This window comes from Penicillium lagena (genome assembly GCF_028827675.1).
Source record: "Penicillium lagena strain IBT 129212 chromosome Unknown utg000001l_segment0_segment0, whole genome shotgun sequence".
Lineage (NCBI taxonomy): Eukaryota > Fungi > Ascomycota > Eurotiomycetes > Eurotiales > Aspergillaceae > Penicillium > Penicillium lagena.
Genome location: NW_026623222.1, coordinates 2,830,923 through 2,858,222, shown reverse-complemented (window position 1 = coordinate 2,858,222; position 27,300 = coordinate 2,830,923). Strand labels below are relative to the sequence as shown.

Genomic DNA, 27,300 nt, shown 5'->3' with positions numbered 1-27,300 from the left:
CACTTATCGCCCGACACATACATCCATCAAAGGGATTTTCCTATATTTTCTCTATTTTGCCTACTTGACTAAGTTCGATGCATAATACCTGCTGGTATGGCAGGGATGGTCTGACATGCAGCCCCGACTTGCTATTAATTGGCCATGTCTATTCAGACCTCATAGACGATCTTGTACGCAGAGATCTTTCCATCCCGATACTCCTGGAAGCCCTGGACCACACTGTCAAGACCATGAAACAGCTTAGGCTGGTTTGGCTGGATCCGTCCGTGCTCTATCCATGCTGGTAGACTCTCAAACAACTCGCTAGCCAGCTCATGGTCTTCCTTGGAGGCCTATTCCTTCCGCATTAGCCTATTTCTCAAGAAGAATAACATGGAAAAGAAAATAACTCACCGGCCAATGGAACGTGCCGTAGCTATGATCTTTCAAGAAGGCCGTCCACACCAGCACATCCGTGACATGCGTGTTCGGCGCGACATGCTCCGTGTTAGCCTTACCCGGTCTAACGGTGCAGAGATGGCCGACGCGGCCGCCCAACGCCCCGGACGCAATCCTGGAGGATTCGGCGTTGCCGATGGTGTCGAAGATGTACTGAAGGTGAGGTGCAACCTCGGTAATGTGGTCAATTACGTCTGCGTCGGTGTAGTCGAAGACATGTTTGGCGCCCTGGGATCGGACAAGGTCGGCGTTGCGAGGACTGCAGGTTGTGACTACTTCTAAGCCGAGAAGAGAAGCCAGTTGGATGGTGTAGAGACCGACGCTTGCTGGAATTCAAGTATTCGTTAGTTGATTATTCTCATCATCTGGGATACATATTGGATGGTGCACTCACAGCTACCACCCCATACCAGCACACTGGTCCCTTGCGCTTGGGAGCGATCTATGTTCAGGCACTCCTTGGAGAACAGCGCAAGCCAAGCGGTGGCCGCTGCCAAGGGCACCGTACTTGCTTGCGCCTTGGAGATACCGGCGGTCGGCACCTTGAACGAGATCCGCTCGTCTGCGATAGTATATTCGCTGTACGCGCCGAGTCCGAGGATCTCCCCTGTTAAAAGCAGTCAGAATCCAATAATATAGTCAGTCTGGCTTGGACTGGAAGGACCTTATTTACCTCCCCAAATCAATCCCGCAATAACATCCCCCTTGGCAAGACGAGTAACTCCGCTACCCAGCTCGGTGACCTCGCCGACAAAGTCACAGCCCAGCACGGCGCCGTCCCCGAATGCATTTACGTCGAAGCATTGGACGGAATACAAATTACATTAATATCATCCTCAACCAACAATACGTAACATATAACATACTGTCCGTTGGATTCTGAGCTACATGCGACACCTTGACGAGGACTTGTCCGGCGCCGGGACGGGGGAGCGGGCGTTGTTCCTGGGATAGTCTGGGAGATTCGCCCTCTGGGACACGGACTATTAGGGAAGTCATGTTTAGTGTACAAGTGAAATTGATTCTGGAGAGTTGTAGATTACAAATACAGTTGGTCCTACGTAGCTGTCTCCGCTCCGGGGCAACTTTCTGGGGCGAAGTAGTGGATCAACATTGTCAGAGGAGAATTTATGCAATATAGATAGATGCATAGATTTGGTTGGCCGGTATATTGAAAACTCCTGTCTTCCTGAAATATTAGAGACTAAACGATTTGTTTGAAATGTCGCCGAGCTCATTACATTACACAACCTGGTGGATATATATCTTGGCCAACTGCAGCCCTAAACTTACACAATACTAACATGGAAAAGACGTTAATCAACACCAGAACCATCCCAGGCCAAATACATCAAAGTCATTCCATTTCGTCTATTTTTTGTCCTGCCAACTCCTAACGCTACACAGCAGAAGAAAGAACTGCAACCCAGAGCTTCACCCACCTGTCATTCTCAATACGGCTTAAAGCGATCCTTCGGCCTCTTCTCCTTGGGCCGTGCGCTCTTTGCCGCCTCCGCAGGAGCTTGGGCATCCTCATCTGCCGGTTTCCACACCCGCACAAATCCGTCCTCGCCGCAAGTGAACACGGATTGGCTCTGCAAGACACAACAACATGAGCTAGCTGCCTGGGGCCATTGGTGCCTCAACATACCTGTTCATCCAAATACACCGAGCGTACGACCTCCTCGCCGTGGGCGCCGGGGAGGCGCCACAGGCTATCTTGGTCAAACCGCCACGTCGGATCCGAGACAAGGGGAATCAAATCCAGGCGTTGATCACTATAAATCATTCAGCCCCAATTTCTTTCTCTCCGCGGGACACTTACGCCTTGTTCCCAGCAGCAATGTACGGTCCCTGGCTCCCGATGCACAGCTGCGCAATGTACTCGCAGCCAAGCGGCTGACGTACGTCCCCGAAGTGCACGGGCTCGGGCTCCTGCGTGGGCTCGTCCGGGTCCGTGGCCGGGTGCACGGAAAAGAGCTCGTCGTGGCTCAGGGCGTAGATGGTGCGCTCGGACAGAAACCCGGCGTGGTGGACCGAGCCGTGGTTGATCACCTGCACGAGGGCGTCGTCCTCATCGGTGATGGTCGTGTCGTAGATGTTGACTAGTCCGTCCGTGCTGCCGGAGAGTACGATGTTGCTGCGGGTCGGGTGATATTGGAGCTGGGTGTGTGAGTGTTACCGACCAGGCCTCGGGGAATAAGTCACTGGATGATGGATGCTTACCTCAGTGATGTCGTCGTTGTGACTCTCCACGTACTGTAGCCGGCACGCGGCCGGAGATCTGATATCCCTGGCGGAGGTGTTAGAGGCGAGAGGGCGAAATTCAAGGTCCCCGAACCTACCAAAATGCCACGACTGCCTGCGACGACACCAGTTCTGTGCCGGCGACGACGGTGGTCGTCTCTGCGTTGCAGGCTACCGAGAGCACGGGAGCATGTTTCACTGCCGTCAATGAGTTTGGTTGGGGTCATTTTCTTCAGATCCACGCGCGTGAAACCTACCAGTCTCCATTTCCACCACCGCCGAGCCATTCCCGGCCCGAGCATCCCACAGCCTCACTCGGCCATCCCGACCCGCCGTGGCTAGCAGCTGGGCATCCCCCGAGCTGTAGGTGCGCAGGGCCGTGACGCCCCCGTCGTGGGTTTTGCGAGCTATCACCGACCCGCGATCGAGGTTGGCAGCATCCAACACGCGCAGCGAGTCATCCGAGGAGATGGCCGCGAAGGAACCTGGCGCAGCGGGGGTGAGGGAGTAGATGTAGCTGTCCGTCGGCAGCGACAGGGACGAGGCCGCAATGGGCGTCAGGGTGTGCATCGCCGGTCAATGCGAAGTCCACAAAAGAGGCCAATAGTTCCCGTTCGGAATCCACCCGAGCTCCGTTAGTCATGCATGTCCATTGTCGCAACTGTACGTACTTATGTCCTACTAGTGAGGCCCAGAGCACCAAGCCGCAGGGTTGGCCCCCCTCGACTAGTTACTCTGCAGACATACCTGGACCCCTGCTGCTCCCTTCTCTTCTTCTTTCTTCCCTTCGCTCCTGCTTCTCCCCCATCCACACACGCACCTCCCGTCATCCCCACTCGTTCCTTCCCCTGGGGGCCCGGACTCAGGCAACCCAACCCTTATTATCTCCGGTCTCTGGTGTCGGCCGCTTCCCCTCTCTCAATTCCCGGCGCTGGGAGTCGTGACGACCGCCCACGACAGCGGGCGCGCGCTCGCCGCCTCCTATTCGGATCTCATCCGCAACTAGTTTGGCTCGTCGGTTGATTGCAGCTCCATCCTCGCAGATGCTCTGTGCTGCACTCGTTTCAGGTCTCTTGTGCGACTGACCCCCTCCCCATCGCACCTTGGAATTCGCCGGAAACCGACCCTCTCTTCCCTTTCGCAATGCCTACCAATGGGGAGGGCAAACACCGGTTGTTGCCCCCAATGGACTCGCCGCCGCCCAAGCGCTACAAGTCCGAGTCGCTCCCGTCCAGCGACGCGGGTCGTTCACGGTACTACCTCTCACAATCGGCCCAGCCAAGTGAATCGGGCCGTTCCCGACAGACCTCCACGGCCATGGACATCTATTCCATCACCAATAAAGATCCCGTCGAGCGAGAGCGCCGCGAAAACCGCTGGTATAGCAGCAATGGTTCGGTCGCGTCGCATCCCTCCCAGCCATCATCTCATTCACCACGCGCGCTGACGCCCGGTCGCAAGTATGTTTTCTTCATTTCAAGGTCTGTTGAGGCAAATGACTGATTGTGCGGTAATCAATGTGCAGATACCCCGAGCGATATCCATGCTACTCGGAAAACGGACGAACATACCATGGCTATCGGAAAGGAGTATACCTGCTCCCCTGTGACGACGAGGAACAGGACCGCCTCGATATCTTCCACAAGCTCTTTACCGTCGCTCGCGTGTCCGATGGCCTGATCTATGCGCCGCACCCGCCCAGCTCCCGCATCTTGGATCTGGGCTGCGGCACGGGAATCTGGAGCATCGAAGTGGCCCAGAAGTACCCGGAATCGTTCGTGGTGGGTGTGGACCTGGCACCAATTCAACCGCAGAACCATCCGAAGAACTGCGACTTCTACGCACCATTTGATTTCGAAAGTCCCTGGACGCTGGGCGAGGATTCCTGGGATCTCATCCACATGCAGATGGGCAGTGGCAGCATTGTGAGCTGGCCCAGTCTCTACCGACGGATCTTCTCGCATCTGCGTCCGGGCGCGTGGTTCGAGCAGGTGGAGATCGACTTCGAGCCGCGCTGTGACGACCGCTCGCTGAGCGGGCTGGCTCTGCGTCACTGGTATCAATCGCTGAAGCATGCCACAGAGGCGAGCTCGCGCCCCATCGTACACAGCTCCCGTGAGACGATCCGGAATCTACAGGAAGCAGGGTTCACCGAGATCGATCACCAGATGGTCGGACTGCCCTTGAATCCCTGGCACCAAGACGAACATGAGCGCAAGGTTGCCCGTTGGTATAACCTCGCCATCTCCGAGAGCATTGAGCCGCTCAGTCTGGCTCCCTTCAGCCGGATCTACAAGTGGCCTGTCGATAAGATCCAGCGCCTGGCCGCAGATGTCAAGTCGGAGGCTTTCAATAAGGATCTCCATTGCTATAATATCCTTCACATCTATCAGGCGCGGAAGCCAGCAGCAACAGCAACAGCAACAGCGACAGCCGCAGCCACAGCCACAGCCAATTGACCCTGCTGAGCAGGGAGCAAGTTGCTCTTCCGAGCCTTTCCATCATGATTTATGACGAACCCACCTGAAACTTAGGCTCTTAAAATCGAATCCCTATCTCATTGCACTTTCACACAAACTCCCCTTGGATATCAAAGGGCAAAGGACGGGTTGCCAGACAGGTCCTGGCAACTGTGGAAAAAGGAAGAAGGAATTATCAGCGGCTGGGCTACGAAACCCAAGCAACTACTCTGATCAACTCTGAATACGTTTACACGCGACAGCCAGCGAGGGATTTCCAATAGTTTTCCTTGACGGAGAATGGAACCCACCCATTCACGGCTTACTTTTTTGTGTCTACCGTCTCAAGCATTTTTACGGCGTTGAGATTGTCTCTGTGTGTGATATATATACCCAGCTTGTTTCGCCGGGGAGATCTTATCTTTGCTAGCCAGAGAAGTAATTCTGTCCTTGAAATCAAACCGTCCACTGGTTACATATATGAAAATGCGCATCTGCAAGATGTAGTTATTCATGGTTCCTAGAATATTCATGTGCAATTATTGGCTGTGAAACTCATCCCACCCATCCTCAAGTCTGTAAAGAGGTTCTGAACGCCAACTGTAGTCAACCATATTTCCACCACCGATTCCTTTTGAACGCCAGTCCATGCTAATAAGATTTATCCGACGCCCAATGTAAAAAGTAAACACTCCTTCATCTCCGACGTCTGCCCGCGCCGCGGGCGGCGCCGTTGGCATCGGCATCACCAGTCCCAGCGCCCGGGGTACGGCGACGCATAGTTCCCGGGCCCACGGCGACGATATCCTCGCCGCTTTCGCTGTCAGTGATGTCCAGCAGGACAGGCATGCGGAAGCTATCCAGCGCGTCGAGATTAATATACCCCTTGACTGGGTCCAGGGTGAGGGCATCGGGAACCTCGTCCTCCTGGTCCAGACGGCGCTGATGCACCTGATCGGCCGGGTGGATATCAAACTCATCCTCGCGCTCAACGTATTCGACCTGCTCCTCGACTTCGCCGAAGTCCGGCGCCAGCGCGGACCATTTCTGGGGACTCACTACCGACCATATGTACACGCAGCCGGACTCCAGTCCGCAGGCCACCACCAGCGGCCGCGAAGGGTGCCATTCTACCACGCCCAGTTCCTCGCGCGCGCCTTCGAGGATTTTGACCAGCGACCCATGGCTGCGTTCCCAAACGTAGATGTCTGGGTTCATGAACGTGGTCGCTGTGACGAACTCGCCCGTCGCCGAGAAGGTGACATGGTTCCAGCTGAGCCGGTTGACCACGTCTTGGAACTTGTGTTCGACCTGTAGCTTGATGCTGGATGGCTCGAGATCGATGCCTAGTCGTGATAGGTCCGGCATTAGCACTGTGCGGATTACGCGGTCGGAGCTGTTGACTAGCAGGTCGCGCCCGTTGCTGGCGAGGCGGAGTAGGATCACGACTCCGGTGCATAGTCGCATGGAATGGATCGTTGAACATGTCTGCGTCTCAATGATGTTGATCCACCCTTTCGAGGACCCGGTGATGATGTGGTTCCCCAACGCCGTAAAGATCGTTACGCAGGTCGACTGTTTTGCATCTTGGGCGGCTTGCCGTGCTGCCACGGCTGGGTCGACTTCGTCGCCATTGGTGGGTTGTGGACGGAGCGGTGCGGAGGGGAGGATGCGCTTGATTGGTTTCGGGGAGGAGACGTCTACAAGGATGGGTTGGTCTTCGAAGAGGGAGGCCACGAAGAGGAGACTGGATGACAATAGAATTAGCTCTCGCTAACATCCTCACGCGCTTTGGAGAATGAATATCGTACTGGTTGAATGGGTGTAGCTCGGCGATGTACACCGGCGCTTCGAACCGGACTGTGCGCACGCGGGAGCCATCTTTCAAGTCCCACAGGATGCACTTCCAGTCTTGTGAGGAGGTGAGGAGATATCGGCCGTCCCGCGACCAGCTGTCAAGCCTGTCAGAGGTTGAATCTGTTCTTTGTAGTTATGCCATACATACCTGATGGACTGGATCTGGCGCGTGTGACCACGCAGCTTGCGAGATACCCCGTTTGTTTCAATATCGAAGATCACCACCACACCGTCCACCTGCAACTGGTCAATTCTGCTTCACGGTATTTGCAGGAGGGCACGAACTCGTCCGGAGGCTAGGTAGTCGCCCTTGTGGTTGAATCGTAAACAAGTCGCATGGCCACTTCCTACACGATGTTAATTAGTAGAGTCTTCTCGTACAGAGACTGAGAAATGCATACTCAGCTTCTCTGTCAAGCTGTCTGGGTAGTCCTGTGCCAGGACAAACGGGTCAATGAGCGACAGATTCATTGCGCTGAGGTGATTTCCCAGCCTGAGAGAAAGGCCAAGCTATTCGCTGGGCGGCAAGCATCCAGCAGTCTGGGTATTCACTGGTGGCGGGGGCAACAATAGAACAGTAATACAATAAGAGCAGAGTGAATTATGGTGAATGAGCGGATGGCAGAAAGAAGTGAATGACAGGCGGTGAACCCCGACACCCCTTTAAAACGCCCGCCCCATCGCGTCTCACCGCCCAATCCTGAGTGCAGAATAAACAGCGCTAAGAAAACTCGAGCCCAATCGCGGGTGAGGCAACCTCGCTCTCTCCCTTTCATCCTCCCGACACTCAACCCTCCCCCATCGTCCTCCCATCCAAGAATATCGCGTCTTGCATCGCGATATCTCTTCAGGAGCCAGGAAACACGCCAAGATTGACTGCGCGCCTTTTTTCTCTCCTTTTCTAGGGCTTCGTGACGTCCGGGGACTCCAGGTCGCCTGGGCGCCCTCGTGGCAAGGGCTGCCAAAGGCCTAGCCAGCCAGCTGCTTCCACACCACCTTCGTTTCCATCGTCGCTTCTGGTGAATCTTGACCTTCCGGCCTTCAAGAACCCCTTCTCCCTCTTTTTTTGCGATTTCACGAATCCAGACCCCTTCGTTTCCGCCTGAGCCGACCGACCCTGACGAGTCCGATTTCCACGCGACAACAGACCGCCACCATGTCGAACGTTTTCTTCCCATACTCCAAGGCGCCGCTGCGCACCGTTAAGGAGATTCAGTTCGGCCTCTTCGCCCCGGAGGAAATCAAGCGCATGAGCGTTGTCCATATCGAGTACCCTGAGACCCTGGTTGGTAATCCAAAGAAACACGACGCCATCGCAGCGAGACTAACCGCATCCCAGGATGATCAACGCCAGCGTCCACGAACCAAGGGCATCAATGACCCGCGCTTGGGCACGATCGACCGCCAGTACAACTGCGAGACTTGCGAGGAAGGCCCCAAGGAATGCCCTGGGCATTTCGGTCACATCGAACTCGCTTCTCCTGTTTTTCACATCGGTATGCCATCACCTTCCTTGATATCGGTTTGTTGATGCTAATTTTCCCCAGGTTTCCTGACCAAGATCAAGAAGCTGCTGGAGACTGTGTGCCACAACTGTGGAAAGATCAAGGCCAACACGGTTAGTCATCCCTTTTGGGATGGCAAATCTGGAATGGCGATTTTGCTGACACTACTTAAAACCAGGCCGATTCCAAGTTCTTGGAAGCTCTTCGGATGCGTGACCCGAAACGACGCTTCGACCATATTTGGAGACTCTCCAAGGATGTGTTGATCTGCGAAGCCGATCCTCCTCCGGATGACGATGAATTCTCGAAGGACTCGCAGAAGGGACGCTCTCACGGTGGGTGTGGCAACGCCCAGCCGACGGTGCGCAAGGAAGGAATCACCCTGGTTGGCACCTGGAAGCCTTCTAAGAGCATGATGGAGGAAGAGATGGCACAGCCCGAAAAGAAGGTCATCACTCCTGCGATGGCCCTGCAGATCTTCCGGAACATCTCTCACGAGGATGTTCGTATCATGGGCCTGAGCAATGACTATGCCCGCCCGGAATGGATGGTTCTCACGGTTCTCCCCGTCCCCCCCCAACTGTCCGACCCAGCGTTGTCATGGGTGCCACTAGTGGTGCTCGCGGTGAAGATGATCTGACCTACAAGCTTGCGGAAATCGTGCGCGCCAACCAAAACGTCCAGCGATGCGAACAGGAAGGCGCCCCGGAACACGTCGTGCGCGAATTCGAGTCCCTGCTCCAGTACCACATCGCCACGTACATGGACAACGATATTGCCGGTCAGCCCAAGGCCATGCAGAAGGGAAATCGCCCTGTCAAGGCTCTTCGCAGCCGTCTCAAGGGTAAGGAAGGTCGTCTGCGCCAGAACTTGATGGGCAAACGTGTGGACTTCTCCGCCCGTACTGTCATCACTGGTGATCCGAACCTGTCGCTGGACGAGGTCGGTGTGCCCATCTCGACCGCCAAAATCTTGACCTATCCGGAGGTGGTGACTCCGTACAATATCGAGAAGCTGCAGTGGCTGGTTTCCAACGGACCGAACTTGCACCCTGGTGCCAGGTACATTGTCCGGGACAACGGCGAGCGCATTGACCTTCGCCATGCGAAGCGTGCCGGTACCCAGCAACTGCTGTATGGCTGGAAAGTCGAACGCCACCTTGATGACGGGGATGTGATTCTGTTCAACCGTCAACCTTCGCTTCACAAGGAATCCATGATGGGTCACCGTGTCCGCGTCATGCCGTTCTCTACGTTCCGAATGAATCTTTCCGTCACTTCTCCTTACAACGCTGATTTCGATGGTGACGAAATGAACTTGCACGTCCCGCAGGGCGAGGAGTCTCGTGCGGAGCTTTCCGAGCTCGCCTTGGTTCCCAAGAACATCGTGTCCCCTCAGCGGAATGGTCCCCTCATGGGTATTGTGCAGGATACCCTCTGCGGTGTCTACAAGATCTGCCGCCGCGATACGTTCCTTTCCAAGGAGCAGGTCATGAACATCATGCTGTGGGTTCCGGATTGGGATGGTGTCATCCCTCCACCCGCTATTCTGAAGCCGCGTCCGCGGTGGACTGGAAAGCAGATGATCAGCATGGCATTCCCGTCTGGTCTCAACTTGCTGCGTGTCGAAAAGGACAACTCTCCCCTCTCCGAGAAGTTCAGTCCGCTTACTGACGGTGGCCTCCTTATCCACGGTGGCCAGCTGATGTACGGAATGCTTTCCAAGAAGACCGTCGGCGCGAGCGGCGGAGGTGTCATCCACACCATCTTCAATGAGTATGGACCGGACACTGCTGTCAACTTCTTCAACGGCACACAGACGATCGTCAACTACTGGCTGTTGCACAACGGTTTCAGTATCGGTATCGGCGATACGATCCCTGACTACAACACGATCCAAAAGATCGAGGAGGCTGTGCGTGAGCGGAAGAAGGAAGTCGAGTCGATCACTGCCAGTGCGACTGAAAACACCTTGGAGGCTCTGCCTGGTATGAACGTACGTGAGACTTTCGAGAGCAAGGTCTCGCGTGCTCTGAACAATGCCCGTGACGAAGCTGGTGCTGCGACCGAGAAGAGTTTGAAAGATCTCAACAATGGTATCCAGATGGCGCGCTCCGGTTCCAAGGGGTCCACCATCAACATCTCCCAGATGACTGCCGTGGTGGGACAACAATCCGTCGAGGGCAAGCGTATTCCTTTCGGTTTCAAGTACCGCACTCTACCGCATTTCACCAAGGACGACTACTCGCCCGAGTCGCGTGGCTTCGTTGAGAACTCGTATCTCCGTGGTCTGACCCCGACTGAATTCTTCTTCCACGCTATGGCTGGTAGAGAAGGTCTCATCGATACAGCTGTCAAGACAGCCGAGACAGGTTACATTCAGCGTAAGCTGGTCAAGGCTCTTGAAGAAGTCATGGTCAAATACGACGGAACCGTGCGCAACTCCCTGGGTGACATTATTCAGTTCATCTACGGTGAAGATGGTCTGGATGGTGCGCACATTGAGAATCAGCGTGTCGACGTCATCCGATGCTCCGATGAGAAATTCAGAGACCGCTTCCGCGTGGATGTCATGGATCCGGAGCGATCTCTCGGCCCGGAGGTGTTGGAGCAATCGACTGAAATTGCGGGTGACATTGAGGTTCAGAGATACCTCGACGAAGAATGGGAGGCGCTCCTTAAGGACCGCGCTTTCCTCCGCACCGTGGCTAAGGAGGACGAAGAAATGATGCAGCTGCCAATCAACATCCAGAGAATCCTGGAGATGGCCCGCTCGACTTTCCGAATCCGCGAAGGCACCATCAGTGACCTGCATCCCGCCGAGGTTATTCCTCAGGTTCAGGCTCTGCTTGATCGTTTGCTGGTTGTCCGTGGTAACGATGAAATCTCGCGTGAAGCCCAGGATAATGCGACCCTTCTGTTCAAGGCGCAACTTCGCAGCCGACTTGCCTTCCGGCGATTGGTCACCGAGTACTCACTCAACAAGCTTGCTTTCCAGCACGTGCTTGGTGCCGTTGAGAACCGCTTCGCTCGTGCGGGGGCTAACCCTGGCGAAATGGTCGGTGTCCTTGCAGCTCAGTCGATTGGTGAGCCCGCTACTCAGATGACCCTCAACACCTTCCACTTTGCCGGTGTCTCGTCCAAGAACGTCACCCTTGGTGTGCCGCGTCTCAAGGAAATTCTCAACGTCGCCACGAACATCAAGACCCCGTCCATGACTGTTTACCAGCAGGGTGCGAAGACCTATGACAAGGAGGGTGCGAAGCAACTGCGCAGCGTCGTCGAGCACACCAGTTTGCGCTCTGTCACGCAGGCCACTGAGATCTACTACGATCCCGACATTCAGACCACTGTCATCGAGAACGATCGGGATATGGTCGAGTCATACTTCATCATTCCCGAGGACGCTGCCGATAATGCATCCCAGCAGTCCAGGTGGTTGCTCCGTATCGTCCTTAGCCGCCCCAAACTGCTTGACAAGGGCCTTACGGTGCAGGACGTTGCCACCAAGATCAAGCAGGCTTATCCGAGGGATATCGCCGTCATCTTCAGTGATAACAACGCCGATGAGCAGGTTATTCGTATTCGTCAGATCCAAGACTACAAGGACGATGAAGATGACGATGTCGAATACGATGTCACTCTCAAGAAGCTTGAACAGCACCTTCTCGATACTTTGACCCTTCGTGGTGTTCCTGGTGTTGAGCGTGCCTTCATCAATGAGAAGAGCAAGGTGCGCGTTCTGGAGGACGGCACGCTTATCGCGAGCAAGTCAGATCCCCTATGCAAGGAATGGGTTCTCGAGACCAGTGGTTCATCTCTGGGTGCGGTCCTTGCGATCCCTGGTGTAGATTCCACGCGCACATACTCCAATCAGTTCATTGAGATCTTTGAAGTGTTTGGCATCGAAGCTGCTCGTACCGCTGTGCTTCGGGAGTTGACCCAGGTGCTTGCCTTTGACGGTTCCTATGTTAACCATCGTCACTTGGCCCTTTTGGTCGATGTGATGACTGTGCGCGGCTACCTGACTCCCGTTACTCGTCATGGTATCAACCGCGCGGACAATGGTGCATTGATGCGCTGCTCGTTCGAAGAGACTGTGGAGATTCTCTTGGAGGCTGCCGCTTTCGGAGAGCTCGACGACTGCCGTGGTGTGTCGGAGAACCTGATCCTTGGTCAGATGGCGCCCGCTGGAACGGGAGAGTTCGACGTTTATCTGGACCAGACTCTGCTCAACACGGTTGTCTCGAACAACGCACGCTTCGGTCTCATGGGAGCGATCGGTGCCAAGGACGCCATCATACCCGATGGTGCTGCCACTCAGTACGACTCTGCTTCGCCCATGGCAAGCACTCCCTACATGGCCGATGGCGATCCGGATGCCAGCTTCTCGCCTATCCGGCAGGCCGAGTCTCAGGCTCCTGGTGGGTTCACCGACTATCAGCCCTCTGGTGGCTTTGGTGGATTCAGCCCGGGTGCTCGCAGCCCTGGCGGCTATTCTCCGAGCAGTCCGTTCAACACCAGCCCTACTTCGCCGGGCTACTCTCCTTCGTCGAGTTACTCCCCGACTTCTCCTGGAATGGGCATGACGAGCCCCCGCTTCATGACTTCGCCAGGGTTCTCGCCTGCAAGCCCGTCGTTTGCGCCAACTTCCCCGGCCTACTCGCCCACTTCGCCCGCCTATGGCCAGGCGTCGCCCACTTCGCCGTCGTACTCTCCGACGTCGCCTGGGTTCTCACCCACTTCGCCCAACTACAGTCCTACGTCGCCCAGCTTCAGCCCGACCTCGCCGGCTTTCAGCCCGACGTCCCCCAGCTACAGTCCCACCAGTCCTGCGATTGGTGGTGCTGGCCGCGGACTGTCCCCTACTTCCCCAACTTCCCCCAAGTACACGCCAACCTCTCCTGGTTGGTCTCCTACGAGTCCGCAGTCTTACTCGCCTACTTCTCCCAACTTTTCTGGTTCTCCGACGTCTCCAGGATACAGCCCGACCTCTCCGGCTTACAGTCCTACGTAAGTTTTCTTTTCGCTGAATACCAGACAAAGCAATTTCTAACAGCCGCACAGGTCGCCGCGTCAGTGAAGCAGGGCCAGACATGGCTAGCCAGCCTCCGGCTCGTGCTGTACCATTGTACTATCACACCCGCGTTTTGATAAACCACAAAAAAAACATCTTGCGCTCGACATCTCGGAATTGGATGGTCATCTTTCTCTCACGATCTGGGGGTCTATCGCCCATTCGATTGTATCTGTTTTTCTGGCACAGCTTCAGCCTTTACTTTTTATTATTTCCGCCCCGAGATGCACCCTTTGAGTTTCAGTTGCCCCATTCTCCGAAATTGCGAACGACTTGTGTTAAACCCCTTTCCTTTCCAGGGTCTGCGGTGTGGGCTTTTCCCAAGAGTGATCGAGGGAGAACCCTGCCCCTGCAGGCTTATGATTTTTGCATGGAGAGCGCCTCGGGGTTGAGTGTATTTTCAGTGATTTCCTCAGTTCTGTACACAGATTCGCTCAGTGGAGTAGAATAAAAGAACGTTAATTTTTTTTCTCGCCTTCCGTGTTATTGCCCGTAGATATAGCTGTCTGGAACGAGTAGATTGTGTGGTACCTGTAGTTGCTCTGTCGAGGCGGGCCAAGATCGGCGAAATGAAGCTCCGTCGAGCCAAGTGGCCGTTCGTTCTACATCACCAGCAACGGCTCCCAACACCTTCCCTCGTCATGCCACCTGTCCCACTCTGACCCTTCTTATCGAGCTCTCGGGAGTCGCAATGCGCCTCTTACCGCTACTACTTTCTCACATATCGCAGCCATCATGAGGACGCCATTTTCTCACTTCCTGCCACTGGCCCTACGTAAGATCATCTCTCCGCGCTGTCTGCTATCGCGACAGGCACTGACCCCTTTCCAGTGCTATCACAGACCATAGCAGCCGGGTCAAGCCAGCCTCCAGCAGATGAATTTGCTACGAGTGCTGTCATCGACAATGGCGACCAACTTGTTTCCCAGTCTCCGCTCGGCGAGGCTCATCAAGCTCGCCCCATTAGCCGTCAGTAGACCCGGTCAACATTGTCACTGGTAGGGTGTTTGCTGATTACTTGATTTTTCATCTACAGCACGAGTCGAAAACGCGTGGAAAACCCTTCGAGCTGCAAAATTCACGACTGTCAGAACCGAAAAGCCGACCGGCCTACTCGGTAATGCCCTACATTACGGCCGACAAGCATTTCGCATACTATTTCTAAACGGCCCATCACCTGAAAAAGCCGGTCGGAAGGTCCAGCCCGATGTCGCGCGAGCTGTGGAGGAGTTGAAGAAGGCCGCTGATGAGGACGCTGACCCGGACGCAATGTTCCTGCTGGCGGAGATGAGCTTCCATGGCAACTTCACATACCCACGCGACCTCCGTGAAGCCTTTCACTGGTATAACGATCTGGCGTGGCTGAACGGGAATACCACGGCTCAGCACATGGTCGGATTCATGTACGCGACGGGGATCGGCAACGCGGTCGAGCGAGACCAGGCCAAGGCGCTGACGTACCATGTGTTTGCAGCAGAAGGCGGCAACACACGTTCGGAAATGACGCTGGGATATCGCTACCACGCAGGTATTGGCACTCCCAAGGACTGCGATCACGCGCTCCATTACTACAAAAAGGTGGCGGACAAGGCAATTGAGTACTACCGGTCTGGTCCACCAGGCGGCCACAGCATGGGCAGAGAGTCCTATCGCTGGGCTGATGATGAGGGAGGTGTCTACGGCGAAGGCGCCAGCGTTTCAAGCTCTGGGCGAAATGCGCGGGACGTGGCCCAGTCCACCGAGGCAAGTTTGGAAGATGTGCTGGAATTCTACGACCTCATGTCGCGTAAGGGTGAGCTGAAGGCTACCTTTGGTCTGGGGAAGATGAATTATGAGGGCGCACGTGGCCTGCCTCGCAATTTCCGTCTCGCCATGCGATATTTCAAGACCGTGGCTAAGAAGTACTGGCACAAGGACGGGTCAGTCAATCCGAACCATCAGGCTGGCCTCGATAAGCTGGCTGCCAAGGCGGCGGGCTATATTGGACTGATGTACCTTCGCGGGGAGGGTGTGGACCAGAGCTTCGCCACTGCCCTATCCTGGTTCAAGCGTGGCGTGGTAAACGGAGATGCTCTGTGCCAGCACGAGATGGGACTCATGTATCTCCACGGATATGGAGTTCCCCAGGACGCATTCAAAGCGGCGAATTATTTCAAAGCAGCAGCAGAGCAGGATCTCCCCGCGGCCGAGACCCGCCTGGGTGCGCTCTTCTTGGACCAAGGGGATGTGGCCACCGCAGCACGCTATTTCGAGTTGGCTGCCACTTGGGGCGCAATGGAGGCCTTCTACTACCTCGCAGAGATGTCAAACTTTGGCATCGGGAGGCAGCGACACTGCGGCGTGGCCGCAGCCTATTACAAGATCGTCGCCGAACGAGCAGAGCTTATTCACTCGTCCTTTGAAGAGTCTAACGCTGCCTACGAGGCTGGTGACAAGGAAGGCGCTCTCATTCCGGCCATGATGGCCGCAGAGCAAGGGTACGAGCACGCGCAAGCCAACGTGGCACATCTCCTTGATGAGCAGCGGTCCTTGCTGTCGTTGAGCTCGATCCTACCCTGGGCCCAGAAGACGCGGCCATCCTTGCTCCGCAACGCAGCGCTCGCGCTGATCTACTGGACCCGGTCTGCGAAGCAAGCCAACATCGACTCGTTGGTCAAGATGGGTGACTATTACCTGTCTGGCAACGGCATTACTGCCGACGCGGAGAAGGCCTCTACCTGCTATCACAATGCCGCGGAAGCCCACCACAGCGCACAAGCGTACTGGAATCTAGGCTGGATGCACGAGAATGGTGTCGCTGTTGACCAGGATTTCTACATGGCCAAGCGTTACTACGACCTGGCGTTGGAGACGAATCGCGAAGCCTATCTGCCCGTGAAACTTAGTCTGCTCAAGCTTCGCGCCCGGGGATACTGGAACCGCATTACGAACGGAGACATCAACCCTATCCGTGAGGACGAAAGTAAGTAAAGCCAGTCCCTTCTTTGGATCTACATACTGACAGCAGTCCCAGACCAAAGACCGCGACGAACATTCAAGGAATGGATTGCAGCCTTTATCGAAAACGACGCAGAGGAGTACTACGGTGAACTCTACGACCAGCAAACCCCGGAAGATGAAGACTTCCCGGGTGCGCGTCCACTGGAGTCGGACAATCGTCACGAAGATGGATACTACGATGACCTGGATTATGATATCGACGAGGGCATGCTCGAGGGCTTACTGATTGTGGGACTGGCGGCCGTTCTCATGGTGCTTGTCTACATACGACAACAGCAGCAGCGACGCAATCAGGCCCAGAACCAGAACGACAATAACGCGAACGCAAACCACAATGACCGAGGCGTGTTCCCTCGGCCTGAAGACCCGGACTTTCGCCAGTGGGTTGCAGGTGGAGTTGGCCATTGATGTATAGTGAGTCGTGTATTGCATTTTGGAGTCGCATGTTATTTGGTATACAATTGTAGATATGATACTGTCTTGTTGGTTCTATCCTCTGGCCCGTAGTAGAGTGAAGGCGTGGTGAGGGTGACCATCTTGCCAGCATTCACCTCGTCAGTTCTCATCTCTTCTTCTCCCACCATCTGCACCCGACACCCATCCACCCACTTCCAACTGAGTACTCGTCATGTCTGGTCCTGACACGCAGCGTGCACAAAAGCGCCGTCGCCTGGACGCAGCATCCACGCTCTCCAAGCCATTCAAATCGCCTCTGCGTCGCCGAACGCCCATTCCCTCCGCGACAGAGCCAACTACACCCGAGGCGTCTAGGCACAAGAACGAATCACCCTCGAATGCGGCTGCCACACCAGGTAATTCAAATTCACTCCTCAAATCATCCCTACCAGCCTCCGGCTCCCCTCTCCGCAAACGCAAGCCTGCAACCATGACCCTTAGCACACCCGTCATATCCCCTCTCACAGACCCCAAAGTCCTCGAGCTACAGAAGAAACAACGGTTTCTCCAGACTCGTATCGTATCTCTTCGCTCTGAACTCGATACCGTGCGCCAGGCTCTACAGCTTGAGTCCTCAGGCAAAGGCGCAGAACTGGAAGCTTTGATCTTCAAGTGGCGTTTCATCAGCCAGGAAGCAGCCAATGAAGTCTTCCTTGGTGCTCGGGACCGCGTCGCGCGTATGGGTGGTCTGGGTGTCTGGCGAGAGCGCTCGAATGGTGGTAATGCGCCGTGGGATGATTCAGGGCAGCAGATGAATGAGAACCAGGGTAAAGGGGAAGGTTACGATGGAGATATGGATGTGGACTCTCCGCAGAAGGGGGGTTCGGAGAAGCAGGAGTCCGTCCAGGACGATGAAGTAGGTGTTCTGCTTTTATTACTGAATATGGGGTCAATGTTAATCGATGCTGGGATAGGAGTTCACAATGGCGTTCATGCTCCAGATGCTCAATGTCGAGGCTGCGACTATTGGGTTTGATGTGTCGGGTCAGAAGTGGATCCGTTGATTTTATGCTGGGATCTAGGAGTTTGATCATGGTTGAAATGGGTTTGATTTGAGCACTTCTTATTTTTACATGTACTCGCGTCCGTTTAGTTATCCTCTGGTCTATCACTATGGGCTGGGGTTAGGTTGAGCTGAACAGCCCTCCCAGGCGACAAAACGGCCAACCGGGGCTGGAAAACCAATTCAAACATTATTATTACGGTCCCAAGTTTACTTAAAACCCGAGTCTGATTATAAGATTCCCCGACCACTTCTCTTCTACACGATGCCTGAAAATATACCAAATTGAGAGTCGACTATGTAATGCCGTACGCGCGTGGTAAGCCTAAATCGCAGTGCCTTGTGCGGGGATGCCATCGATTGCTAGCGCATCTATCGAGAAAGAACTCGGTAAAGAGGTGAGAAAAGAAAAGAGAGATCCGGAAGAAAGATGATCGGAATACATAGGGAGAAGTACGCTATATTTTACAGAGGCCCATGGTACTATTAGTTTGTATGGGTAGAAGTCTCGTATGAGGCCACACACGATCGTGCCCCATATCTTTCTTATCTCTCTATGCGGGGCGAACCGCAGTCCTATCTCGGTCTTGTTCCGAATCGTCTTCGCATACCCCAACTTTGCTCCGTAAACTCCCCGGCTCACCCACCGCGCTAGCAACCCTCGCATGTCTCGACCCTCCAAGAACGCGAGAAACATAGCCTGTGCCCGCTGTTTCCGCCTAAAGCGAAAATGTGACCACGTCAAGCCCGTCTGTGGCGAATGTCGTCGCAAAGGCGCGGAATGTCTGCCGGCCAAGTCTCACCGGACGGGCGAGACTGTCACCATCCCATTGGAATACCTCAAACAGCTAGAAGAGAAAGTGGCGAAACTTGATCCGGGATGTGCTGGGACCATGCGCGATGCGGCTGTGCAGACGGATGCGGTGGTGGATGGTGAAGTTTCCCGCTCACAATCGCAAACACCTGTCAGTGCTTTGCGCATACCGTGGAGTACATCTCCAGATGCTCCTCCCAGTTGGAATGATGACTCTGAAAATGACGGCGCATTGGTCCCTCTACCTGAATCCTATCCTCACCGAAGATCGCGACGCTCCTCAGCGGCTTGGTCTTCATTTGCAGACCCATTTTCGCTACTCGAAGACGCTGCAATCAACTTTCCTTACATAGGCACCGGACCATTGTATCCAACTATGAATGGCGACGATCCCTGGCTGCTTGAGCTCTACACAAATCTCTATTTCAGCATCTCCAACCGAGAATGGCCTTTTCTGAACGAAAGCGCGTGGAAGTTCTGGCATAGCGAGTGGCTCACAACGGGACAAGACGAAGACTGGAGGGTATATTTTCTGCAAATGGTCTATGCCATTGGTGCATCACTCTGCAGCACTCTCCAGCGAGACCCAGCGCACTCAGCTCGCTCAAAGGAACTCTACACCTCCGCGATGAGATTCTACCCGCATGTCGTCGCGCAATCCTCCACGGTTCTGCAGATCCAAGCATCCATCCTTATGATTCTTTATACTCTGCACTCCCCATCTATTGAAGAATTGACCACGAGCGTTTCTTCAGTGATGCCATTCTGCACCGCTGCAATGGTCGAAATCCGCAAGCATGCCTCGGCAGGCCGGGACAGCACGACGACCATGCCCGGATCAGATGAGTCGCTGGCAGAGAGTATGTTTATTACTTGCTACATGCTGAATGAGATTGTCGTCTCTGGATGGGATAGGCCTGTATCAGCTGCTTACAGGGCTGTGGACGATGATGTTAGTTGTGCCCCTTGTGGATGCTGCCAGGAAGCTACTGACACCACCATCTAGATGCGTATTTTGGGAGATGCAGTTCAGTCACCAGACAACTCAAGCCCAGCCCTCAGCCACTTATTCCGACTACGAAAGATCCAAGCAAATATTAGAAGATTGCGAGAAAACCGGCCACGCCACCGTTTGCTAGAGAACGATGACCACAAATCTTCTATCAAGTCTGCGTTGGATGTCTGGCGGCAGGATATACCGCGTTATGGAAGTGAAATCGGGCCCAGTGGCTACCTTCACCCCATCTGGATGGCGAAATTATATGATTATAGTGTTCTCATCCTCATGGAAGAAAAGAGAGACTTCCTTGAGCACGATGGCACGGAGGACGTCCTGTCTGCTATCGTAGAGGTTTGTCTAAGTTTCCGGCGTTTGCAGGAGGAGGGCCATGTTATGTGTTATACTTGGTCTGCAGTAAGTAAACTCCAGCGTACAGAGATAGCTATCATTACTGACTGTGGGTTTAGCTCGTGTTCCAGTTCCGGGCGGGTATTATGCTCCTTTACATTGTCTGGTCGACAACGCGGCAACAAGGTCACATTGAATCGTATTCTTTGGAGGCTATTCCCGCTTGTGCAACAACCTTGTCTTGTTTTGCAAACCGCTGGGCCGACGCATTGCCATATACGAAGCTCTTCGACTTCTTACGTCAGAAGGTGCTGGACAGTACCAGCGTGGATCGTTACGGCGCAAGATCCTCAGTCTCGATTGAAGACGCTGAGTTTTATCTGGAGCAACTGAAAAAGAGGTACCTCCACCGTGCTGTCCTAGACATGATTGAGGAGATAATGTACGGAGAGTTTCTACAGATTACAGAGATATCAGAAGTCCCCATGGATATCATGTTATAATGTCTAACATTAACATTTTTGGATTCTATATCTCCATTGTGAGAAGGTTATTGTATGTACAGATGAGCACAGGATACCCCAGGAGTGTGGTGCATGTTATAATTCAATAATTACACTAGTATCTCTAATTACTGACATTTAATACGACTAGCCAATAAGAAGGCGTTAGAAGTAGACGGGGCTTATATACTGTTCGCCGTCACTCTCGAAGGGCTCAGTTTAATTGCAGAGTACTCCGTAAGGGCTGGAAATGCGACCAACTCTTGCAGTTACTTTCGTGAAGAATAGGAGCCGGGAAGAAGGCAAATTCTTTGTCAGCCGATCGACAGGGGCCGCCGTTCCTTCTACAAAATCTCTTACATCGAAAAGGGAATTTTGACTTCTTTGAGAACAGCATTAGATGGGCCTGCAGTGCTTTTATTCTTCTGAATGGGGGCTGGTGGGGTTGTCTTTCCACACCGCGATATGATGTATACAGAGGCTAGGTATTCAATAACTACGTGGGCGCGCAGATATTAGAACCAGGGTTAGTAGGTATGTCAGGAGGCTTTCAACCCTAGTTCTTCTAGAGACAAGAAGAAAGAAACTCGATCACGCAAGAAATATCTACAAAGCCTTCGGTCCCGTTATCGTCTGTCCGCCTAGCGACAGGATTTCCTACTCCTCCTTGCTTTATATCTTATCATGATGGATTGAGAGCTACTATTCAAAATGAGAAGCATGAATGTGTCATAATGCCCAGCCAATCTCTAAGCGTGCTTTAATGGACTCCGTAAGACTGTACAAGAAACTAGTCTTTGGACCACTGACAGATACGTAGTTTTCAAGAAGCTGATTTCAAGGGTCTGAGAAATATGCTCCAACTAGTATATTAGAGAAGAATCAACTTGCCCGTTGCAAGGCCAGCATCTGTATGCGCCGTAATAGTCACAATCGTCTGCTTCAGCGCAGGACTTGCCCAGCGTTCCCAGCTCGCATCGCGTTCGGAGACAGGGTAAGAGGTGCCAAGGGACCATCTCTCGCCCTCGACCGCCACCTGGACAGGTCTCCCATTGACGAAGCACGAAAGCCTCTTCAACTGCGCACCACCCAGCTTCAAAGACCCCTGCACTTGAACAGCAACTTCAGACCCATGAATATTCTTCGCCCGAGACTCAACCACCAGCTCCGGAGGATTCTTTGCTGGCAATACCCGAGGACTCCCGCCAATCTCAAAACAATCCGAGTCCAGCCCCGGCACTAGAGGCGGCATAACACGATTCTTTGTAGCAGCCTCAAACGCAAATCCATAGCGCAGAAGACTGTTATCGTCGTACGCCTTGCCCGCAAACGTAAGATTCACCGGAATCCCCGTATCCTCCATGACACCCATCGGCACAGAAATGGTCGGCACCCCGAGATGGCGAATGGGCCTATTCCCATTCGAGTACTTGACCCCATTACTCCACGCAAACCGCGACGCTGACTCGTCCACGTCTGCATTTGCAGCACCAACATCACCATTCGCGGGGAAGACCACAGCATCCAGACCGAGCCGGTCCATCCATTGCTCTAGGGTCACCTTGCGCGCATTCTCGAGGGCTTGAATGGCCTGCCGAATACCAGGGATTTCATGAATGGAAGGAGGCTTGCGAGACGGATACCGCACCATCTCGTCCCATTTCAGTGCATTCGCTGCGTCGGGCGTTCCCGCCAAAGAACCTGGCGCCGGTGGGAAGATCGTTGCTGGATCAACGCGTGCTAAGGACTCGAGGCCCGTTTGTGCGTTTGTGACCAGGAAGTCGTCCCATGCGTGTGCGACCAGCTCGCATCGTTCTGTGGCAGGCCAGCCGTCGGGTAAGTCGGCGACAGTGACGAGCTGGCCGTTCATCGCTTTGGATTCGTAGGTTGTCACAAGCGGGAAATCGTCCGTCTCGATAACCTCCGCACCGCATGCTTCCAGGGCTCGTCGGGCTTGTTGCCAGAGCTTGATGATAGAAGGTCGGGTAAAAATTCTGCTTACGGCCTGCACGGAGGAATCATCGCCTCCGATATACATTGATGGCACGCCGATGCGCTTCCCGCGGAGCGAGTTGGTGTCTTGCAGGGTCGAAAAGGACTGTGGTCGGAGAGTGTTGACTGCAGGCAGATGGACGATAGTCTGCTCATTGTAGAAGTCGCCGCGTGGCGACGGGTCAGACGTAGCCAGGGCATCGAGGACGAGAAGCAGATCTGCCATGGTGCGGGTATGCGGCACCAAGACATCGCATGTCGGATATAGTGGCCACACGCCGCGTAGTGGAAGCAGGCCCTTTGAGGGCGTGTAGGCGACGACAGCGTTGTTCGAGGCCGGTGAGCGGCCGGAGGAAACAGTCTCGGTGCCGAGAGAGAAGGCACACATATTAGACGCAGTCGCGACGGCGGATCCATTCGACGAGCCCGATGCATAAGCCGCAGCGAGATACGCGCTGTTATAGGGACTCTCGGCACGCCCGTAGCATCCACGCTGCATGCCTCCATATGCCATGGCCGGCATATTAGTACGTCCCAGAAGCACCGCGCCAGCTTCCCGCAGGACCTGCACGCACGCCGCATCCTCTGTGGCAACTAGTTTCTCGAACGCAGGCGATCCGCTAGCAACCGTCATCCCCTTTACCTTGATGTTATCTTTGACAAGGTAGGGAATACCTTCCAGCAGACGCGGGGGAAGACCCGTTGCGCGCCTGGCGTCTGAAGCGGCTGCCTCGTCGAAGACATTTGGGTTGAGAATCGGGATGGCGCTGAGCTTTGGTCCGTTGGCGTCGTAGACACTGATGCGGCGTAGGTAGCGGGACACTAGGTCGACGCTGCTTAGACATCCTGAGGAGAGCGCAGTTTGGAGCTCCGAGATGCTTGCGTCGAGCAGGGTGAAGTTATCTGCCTGCTGGGCCATGTTTTCTGGTATACTTGTTAGCCGTCGTATTAGACTTGGTAGCTAGCGCGCCTACTATTCGTTGATTGGATGCTTTCTAGGATGACGCGAACTTCCAAGACAGAGCCGAGATGTTTGTACAAGTCTTATAGCAGCTTCTCGCCGGCTCACTTTCCCCGGCTGGGACCGATGTGGACCGGTGATCGCCAGCGGACAAAAGTCCGCTGGTCATACAAGTTACTAAGCCCTGGAGTGGAGACCGCCACGATCCATGTATGGGGAAGTACCGAGCGACATGGACGATTAAAAATTGATTATACTGAAATTTCAGTCAAGTTCAAATCTTGTATGGACTTCAATGTTAGTAGTTCAAGGATCGTTCTAGTTTCCACCGGAGTCTCCACTGGCCAAGGCTCATCGGCGGGTTCGAGTCTGCTGCTATCATTCGACGTCCGATAACGCAAGCTGAATAGCTTCTTCGCAGTATGCAGGGAGCTTATCATTTCGGCAATGATAGCATGATTTCCTAAAGAATATATAACCAAGGTGGCGGACCATATGAAGCGAGCCATCACGAATGGCATGTGGTTTTCGCTGTATGCTGCTGGCATTGTCACAGTGTGAATGCCTTTTTTGCGCGCAAGTCATAGTTTTGATGAACTCGTTCGTGAAACGACTTTCCTTTATGAACTTGGCTTAGCTTACTATCAAATGGGCACATTTTCCCAAGTCAAGCGCCATGTGTCATGCTCTGGGTAGTGCTGGCCCCTGCAAAATCTCAAGACAAGTTGATCCGGATTCCGATTCCAGTTTCGAAATTCACCCTCCAGCCATTCTGCGAATTCATCGGCGGGATACCCATGTGGGGGGCCATTTTGTGGTTTAAAAACGCCAGCAGAAATAATGCGAGCCTCCTCCGGAATACGACTTGATAGCGGTGCCAAACTATCGTCATGGTCTGTTGAGCCTGTACTGCGTAGCGACGCACTGTATCTCTCTTCCAGGTTCATAATGACTTCTGCAAACAATGCAACTGGCGTGCACTTGAAAAAAGATTGCACCTTGGGCGACTGGCGCAGTAGATGTAATGCTCTCCGTCGGAGGATCGGATCACGGCACCGCAATGCGGTCAAATAGAGTGGAAGACCAACTCCCATTTCAAACGTAAAAGGAGGCTGAGCACCGTCGGGTCCCGCCGAGATGCTGAGAATGAGACTGGCTTGCTCGACGATCATTTGAAAAGTGGGTAGATGGGCATCGTAGCTGAGGGGGACTGCATGTCAAGCAAGTTGACACGAATATAGATGCAGCGCCATGGTATATGAGAAGAAGAGGTTCGGTGGTAGTGGGTGAGCTTGGTGGTGTTGCAGGTTCGCGACGGAGAGCCTCAACCAAGTTGGTGTATGCGCGGAGCCAGTGATCGAGACGAGCTTGGAGATTATGTTGTCTAGTAAGAAACTCAGGGTCCACTCGAGAGTCACCAGCAACGGCCATGATATGCAAGTATGTCTCGCGCTCGAAGAGCATTGCTTCTGCAGAGAGAGCGACAATGGCTAGTCGAGCCGAGTCTAGAGAGGTGAATCCCTGGACCATGTGGCTTTCCGCAAATGTGAGAATCTCGCTGGCTGGTGTTCCAGAAATAGTGAGGGCAATGGTATTCAGACGCATAAATAGAGGAATGATAGTGTTTTCGAGGAGAGCCGCCTTTGTGGCAGATGCTGCAAAATGAGCATTGGTCCGTAGGTCCTGAATGAGACTCACGCCCTGCCAGTAGAGCTGGAGAGCCTCCTCCAAACGCCCCTGGACGATCTCTATACTGATGAATAGCACACAGCTAATCAGGGCGATGTAGGGGTCTGCGGTGCCGCGCTCAATCTGCTCGTGAATGCTAGACATCGAACGCGAGTACCACATCAAGGCATCTTTATGATTCTGCGGGAGTGTGAGAGAGCCCGTTTGTTGCTGCCTTAAAAATGTGAAATCTGGGCACTGGTCCGGATTTTCGAACAGGGCGCTGATGGAGATCATCGCGTCCCACACAGCAGGCTCGCTGCGGCAGATCTGGGGAACCACGCCTGTCCAAAAATCCACATCCATTCCACCGGCAAGAAACTGCGCAGCATGCTGGAAATAGTACTCAAAGGCGCGACGCTCCCGCCGTCCTGAATTTGGAGACAAAGATAGAGTGCGGGTCACAATCAGAGAGGACTGGGTCGAGGAAGCGGGGGGAGAAGACGTGACTCCGCCGTCATACTCACATTTGCGTCCAGTGGTTGAGCAGCGGAGACAGGCTGGCTTTTCCTCTCCGCATTTGACTTTCCGAATTCTGTGGTAGAGTTTAGGTTTGCGAAGAGAAACAATCTTGGGGCGATCCGATATAGGCTTACTTGCAGGTTTTGCATCCGGACCGCGACTTGGAAGCTCCAACGCGCCGGCTGGTTGGAAGAAGTGGCTGGACCAGGGCCATGTCGCATGTCTTTCGCCCCGTGTTATCGATGCATGAGTCTCCAGCTGTGCGAGGAGTGCAGCATGGCAAAGATTGCAAGCTGAGGATCGTGGGATTCCGTCAACTCCACTAGACGATCAATATTGATGCCTAATCAACCAGGCATTAATCGGAGTATAGAAGACTGACTTCATCAGCAGCTCTCCTCGTTTTTCCTTCCCTCGGCAGTCTAAAATTCGGCGACTAATAACGTGTACTAGAAGATATCGTAAATTGTAACCATGACTTTGACAAATGATAATATCTACTGTCTGTTTCTTCGGTTATTACGGCTTGACTATATTCGCGATGCCCACGGAAGATCTTGAAGAGGCACTGTGAAGGATAACAAGGACATGGCGAGAGGCAGAGTGGCTACAGGCTCTGACACGATGGATGTTGCTTTTCGTGATGATGTTAATTAAGCTTGAATCGATGACAAATTCTCCTACAATAAGTCAAGAAGCAAATACCTCGGAAAACCCCATCACCTTACCCACATGGACATGACAACTGTCCGAAAACCCCTACCGCATACCCCATGTAGTATGTACCGGAAAATATTTCTACATGTGCAAGGTTAAGGAATTCCCCCTCGTCACCGGAGCCAGAGTCATCAGGGACCTACCTGCATACCTAACTATGTATAGCCATGGAACGGACCTATGAAATCAAGACCCGGCGAAACCAGGGCGCAAGACAACCTCGACCGGCTGATCAGTCACGGATTGAGACCAAGTTCCAGCTCTAGATAGAGCCAACAGGAATTCTCCTTCAGGAAAGCCACGGGAATTTTGCCCAGCGCAACGTCATCCTCCGTGGTGATCATCACATAGCACACTGATCAACATTCCTCAGCCAAAGAGTCATTTGGGGTTTCGCTAGGTAGGAGATAGGAGTTGGTTTCCGCCAAGCTATAAAGAACTCCTTCAGTCTCCTCTGGATCATTTCCATCCATCAAGTTTTCTACACCTGCTATCATATCAAAACAATTTCTTCCGCAAATCCACCTCTATCCCGCCAACATGCACTACATTCTGGCTCTTCTGGCTATCCCTTTGGTGGCAGCCACCTCATTGACCTCCCCGGTTGCTGCCGACGAATGCAGCTCCTCGGGCAACAAGCAAGTCTGCTGTGACGGCGGGGCTGACTGCCTTGTCCAAGTCATCGGGGATGACTGCAGTGCTGATGCTTATTGCTGCTCGACTGATAAATC

The 27,300-nt window shown here is 53.9% G+C and overlaps 10 protein-coding genes across 10 annotated transcripts; 5 read left to right on the top strand and 5 right to left on the bottom strand.

The window, feature by feature from the left end:
- Positions 1 to 152: 152 nt before the first annotated feature.
- Positions 153 to 1,422, bottom strand: N7510_001235 (zinc-binding alcohol dehydrogenase family protein; the record flags this gene model as incomplete). Its single annotated transcript, XM_056973162.1, has 4 exons — positions 153 to 335; positions 397 to 767; positions 836 to 1,048; positions 1,308 to 1,422. Coding segments are annotated over 4 exons (882 nt in total), but the record flags the coding sequence as incomplete, so codon positions are not given.
- Positions 1,423 to 1,892: 470 nt separating this feature from the next.
- N7510_001234 (WD40 repeat domain-containing protein) lies at positions 1,893 to 3,258 on the bottom strand (the record flags this gene model as incomplete). The annotated part of the gene is made up of 6 exons (XM_056973161.1): positions 1,893 to 2,036; positions 2,093 to 2,219; positions 2,267 to 2,604; positions 2,668 to 2,734; positions 2,787 to 2,886; positions 2,946 to 3,258. 6 exons carry the CDS (start codon positions 3,256 to 3,258, stop codon positions 1,893 to 1,895), a joined length of 1,089 nt encoding a protein of 362 aa, XP_056838278.1.
- Positions 3,259 to 3,831: 573 nt separating this feature from the next.
- Positions 3,832 to 5,147, top strand: N7510_001233 (class I SAM-dependent methyltransferase; the record flags this gene model as incomplete). The annotated part of the gene is made up of 2 exons (XM_056973160.1): positions 3,832 to 4,148; positions 4,214 to 5,147. 2 exons carry the CDS (start codon positions 3,832 to 3,834, stop codon positions 5,145 to 5,147), a joined length of 1,251 nt encoding a protein of 416 aa, XP_056838277.1.
- Positions 5,148 to 5,843: 696 nt separating this feature from the next.
- On the bottom strand, positions 5,844 to 7,475 carry N7510_001232 (Set1-mediated histone H3-K4 methylation subunit Swd1; the record flags this gene model as incomplete). The annotated part of the gene is made up of 5 exons (XM_056973159.1): positions 5,844 to 6,894; positions 6,959 to 7,099; positions 7,153 to 7,241; positions 7,290 to 7,351; positions 7,406 to 7,475. 5 exons carry the CDS (start codon positions 7,473 to 7,475, stop codon positions 5,844 to 5,846), a joined length of 1,413 nt encoding a protein of 470 aa, XP_056838276.1.
- A 685-nt stretch (positions 7,476 to 8,160) lies between these two features.
- N7510_001231 (DNA-directed RNA polymerase II subunit RPB1) lies at positions 8,161 to 13,525 on the top strand (the record flags this gene model as incomplete). Its single annotated transcript, XM_056973158.1, is given in 4 exon segments — positions 8,161 to 8,500; positions 8,552 to 8,622; positions 8,688 to 9,091; positions 9,103 to 13,525. The coding sequence occupies 4 exon segments, from the start codon at positions 8,161 to 8,163 to the stop codon at positions 13,523 to 13,525; spliced, it is 5,238 nt and encodes a 1,745-aa protein (XP_056838275.1).
- A 795-nt stretch (positions 13,526 to 14,320) lies between these two features.
- On the top strand, positions 14,321 to 16,993 carry N7510_001230 (ubiquitin ligase complex subunit HRD3; the record flags this gene model as incomplete). Its single annotated transcript, XM_056973157.1, has 4 exons — positions 14,321 to 14,360; positions 14,417 to 14,554; positions 14,622 to 16,547; positions 16,599 to 16,993. 4 exons carry the CDS (start codon positions 14,321 to 14,323, stop codon positions 16,991 to 16,993), a joined length of 2,499 nt encoding a protein of 832 aa, XP_056838274.1.
- Positions 16,994 to 17,213: 220 nt separating this feature from the next.
- Positions 17,214 to 18,045, top strand: N7510_001229 (putative DNA repair protein Dds20/Mei5; the record flags this gene model as incomplete). The annotated part of the gene is made up of 2 exons (XM_056973156.1): positions 17,214 to 17,897; positions 17,956 to 18,045. 2 exons carry the CDS (start codon positions 17,214 to 17,216, stop codon positions 18,043 to 18,045), a joined length of 774 nt encoding a protein of 257 aa, XP_056838273.1.
- A 664-nt stretch (positions 18,046 to 18,709) lies between these two features.
- On the top strand, positions 18,710 to 20,709 carry N7510_001228 (uncharacterized protein; the record flags this gene model as incomplete). Its single annotated transcript, XM_056973155.1, has 3 exons — positions 18,710 to 19,810; positions 19,865 to 20,272; positions 20,326 to 20,709. 3 exons carry the CDS (start codon positions 18,710 to 18,712, stop codon positions 20,707 to 20,709), a joined length of 1,893 nt encoding a protein of 630 aa, XP_056838272.1.
- An 871-nt stretch (positions 20,710 to 21,580) lies between these two features.
- Positions 21,581 to 23,620, bottom strand: N7510_001227 (Amidase; the record flags this gene model as incomplete). The annotated part of the gene is made up of 1 exon (XM_056973154.1): positions 21,581 to 23,620. The coding sequence occupies one exon, from the start codon at positions 23,618 to 23,620 to the stop codon at positions 21,581 to 21,583; it is 2,040 nt and encodes a 679-aa protein (XP_056838271.1).
- Positions 23,621 to 24,306: 686 nt separating this feature from the next.
- N7510_001226 (Zn(II)2Cys6 transcription factor domain-containing protein) lies at positions 24,307 to 26,066 on the bottom strand (the record flags this gene model as incomplete). Its single annotated transcript, XM_056973153.1, has 3 exons — positions 24,307 to 24,872; positions 24,979 to 25,925; positions 25,987 to 26,066. 3 exons carry the CDS (start codon positions 26,064 to 26,066, stop codon positions 24,307 to 24,309), a joined length of 1,593 nt encoding a protein of 530 aa, XP_056838270.1.
- Positions 26,067 to 27,300: the final 1,234 nt, after the last annotated feature.